The 2806-nt window shown below is 41.9% G+C and overlaps 2 protein-coding genes across 2 annotated transcripts in view; one reads left to right on the forward strand and one right to left on the reverse strand.

Annotated features, from left to right (window-relative positions):
* Positions 1-1520, forward strand: part of LOC118334476 — an 8694-nt gene extending 7174 nt beyond the window's left edge. Inside the window, exons 7-8 of the mRNA XM_035670391.1 lie at positions 129-323; positions 1397-1520. Coding sequence (XP_035526284.1) covers positions 129-323; positions 1397-1435 — 234 coding nt within the window. The 3' untranslated portion in view covers positions 1436-1520. The remainder of the gene's footprint in view (positions 1-128; positions 324-1396) is intronic.
* Positions 1279-2806, reverse strand: part of LOC118334201 (E3 ubiquitin/ISG15 ligase TRIM25-like) — a 7875-nt gene continuing 6347 nt past the window's right edge. Inside the window, exons 7-8 of the mRNA XM_035670033.1 lie at positions 2222-2287; positions 1279-2136 (exon numbers count right to left, since the gene is read on the reverse strand). Coding sequence (XP_035525926.1) covers positions 1595-2136; positions 2222-2287 — 608 coding nt within the window. The 3' untranslated portion in view covers positions 1279-1594. The remainder of the gene's footprint in view (positions 2137-2221; positions 2288-2806) is intronic.

A 2806-nucleotide genomic window follows, 5' to 3' on the forward strand; every position in this document is an offset into this window, starting at 1 on the left:
ATATTAATGCCGATATATCGTGCAGCCCTAGTTCTGATATAGGGAACAAGCAGATGTGGAATAACACTGATTTCTTGTTGAATTGTCTTTTTATGGCTTTAAGTTGATGTCTGTCTATGTTCCTGTAGTGGGACGATGAGACTGATATGGCGAAGCTGGAGGAGTGTGTGCGCTCGGTGCAGATGGACGGGCTACTGTGGGGAGCATCCAAACTGGTGCCAGTTGGCTATGGCATCAAGAAGCTGCAGATCAACTGCGTGGTTGAAGACGACAAAGTTGGCACCGACATTCTGGAGGAGGAGATCACCAAGTTTGAGGACTTTGTAAGTCATTTTAAAAAAAATGAAGGGTCAGAAAACCTTTTTTTCCACTTATCGTGTAGTATCTAGTCTTATACATAACTTTGACTTTTATCTGCTGAGGTTTTAAAACATCAGCTTTTCTGCCTCCGTCCCAATGCTATGGGCTGATTGGAATTGAATTACTGGTGCTCAAAGAATTGGACAATTACAGTACAAGATTTCACAGAAAAATGAGTCAGTCATGGTTTACATGCAAACAAAGTTGTTTTCATGACAATAGAGAACACTGCCTGTGACCAGATCACTGGATTGCACGTAAACACACTGACTTGTACTGTGTACCTCACTGACTAGATGAATAGTCCCTATTATTAAAATAGTTAATTCTTCCACTGTATTGGTTTCTAACAATGCAGATATTGTTTCATCTTATAAAGCTTGTGATTTGAACCAGAACTCTAAAAACTCAAAATGAATCAGGAATCCAGGAAAAATTCATGCCCCAAAACCTTTTTATAAGATCAGCTTTTTGATCTATAAGCTCATTCGCTTACTGATGAAGATTTAAATGATACCATTCTGATGTATATCCATTAAATGCAAGGCTTCAGACAGCAGTCAGTTATTTTACCACAGAAATTGGAAGGGGGGCACATTCTGCCTACCAGCACTGGGGTTGTGTGTATTTCTTGTCTGAGAGCCATTGCACACAGACTCCTGTAAAACAGCAAATTGGTGTTTTTCAAGCGAGTTGTAACATGTTATATCCTGATATAACTGTGAACTTCAGGAGGTGCTGGTAGGTGGATTGTGTTACATTTGGACAGAGCCAGGCAAGCAGTTAACCATCTGCAGGCTGTGGCCTTAACAGAATGGGTACGAGTGGTATTCATCTATCTCTATCTCTGCTAGAAAGCAAATAAGTATTTCTTAAAATGTCTAATTATTCCCTTAAATGTGGGGGAGGGTCTGTTTATCTGTATGACATTAAATGCTTTATTGATTTTAAATAAAATACTTTTGACACACAATCAAACATAAAACACCATAAATGTTCAAATAAATACACAGACATGATTTTCCTTCCTTTGTAGATCCAGAGTGTAGATGTCGCTGCCTTCAATAAGATCTAAGCTCCACCAGCTCTTTCCCGGCTCCACCAAAGTGTTGCTGCTGCTCCCGGCTTTCAGTTATTAAATGCTAAGTTTTGAGCACAAACCTTTGTCTCTGTTTCATGATTATTCCATTCTAAGTATTTTGAACCCCAAACTAACAAGGTTACTTGAGAGCTGTTATTCTTGATGAGAGGGCAGAGAGCACAGCTTCAAAGTAGAGCCCAATCCCACCCAAAATCCTGGGTATACGGGCTGGTTGAATGTAGTCTTGACTTTATGGATTAAAACCATGGTATCAGAAACATTATAGAAAGACAAAGTTCCACCCCTGAAGTCCAGATACACTCCTATCCTGTTGCTGCAGGGAGCAGCGACGGTCACACTCTCCTTATTGTGCTGAAATGAACAGACGGAGTAAGAGCAGTCCAGGCTCCAGGATTTGGAGTTGTGTCCGAGCTTGCAGTCGCTCCCCCCTCCACTCCTGCCTATGTTTTTGTAGCAGACGCCGATGGAAACCCCTCCGTTACCAGCCCACTCTACCTCCCAGTAGCAGCGCCCGGCCATCCCAGCTTTGCACAGCACCTGGGCCCAGTTGGTGAAGCGAGACGGGTGATCCGGGTAGGGCTGTGGCTCAGAGCGCGTGGTCACCCCTCTTCGACCGTCAGAGAAACTCAGATAGGGATTGGCTGTGTTTGGGTCCAGGGTTATATCATTGTGATCTGGACACAGTACATGCACATGGTCAGAGACGGATTAGATCATTAGTTTCATAAAGATGTTAGTGAGGTAAATAATTGCACTCACATTGTAAAAAGTCAGCTCTTGTCTTCGGCGCTGCGTCGTATGAGGTGTCTGTGTCTTTAGCTGTTGCTGTTAGACAGATGTAGGGATGATGTTAAACAAGAGTTATACTGATGACAAACAATAGCTTCTTGCACATTGCAAAAGATTAAGCACTGCGTTAGAAAACATCTGGTTCTCCGTTTAAAAAGGTAAATGTAGAAGCCTGTGTACATTAAAAACTTCAAAGTAGATGTTAACTACAATTCCCAAGGTGCATTGCAGGAAGAAACGTCTAATCACAAAGCTATAAAGCTATAAAAAAACAAAATCTGCACTGTTTTAAATTCTGTCTATAGTGAGTGAATTCAGGAACAATGGGGCTGTGTTTTGTTCTCAGCTGTAACAGCAAAGCCATGTTGACTTCACCATCGCTCTGATTCACACCTCTGACTTGCCTCTTCTCCATGGCAACAGTGGCCGAGGCTCATGGGTATGGTAGTAATAAGACTTGTCCACCATACCAAAATTATGGATAAAATAAGATTTTCCCAGAAATGTACTGTAGGTTTATGTCACAACATAAACCTACAGGACCATTACACCGCT

Source organism: Morone saxatilis, unplaced genomic scaffold, assembly GCF_004916995.1.
Source record: "Morone saxatilis isolate NCDOM2014 unplaced genomic scaffold, NCSU_SB_2.0 Contig23, whole genome shotgun sequence".
NCBI lineage: Eukaryota > Metazoa > Chordata > Actinopteri > Moronidae > Morone > Morone saxatilis.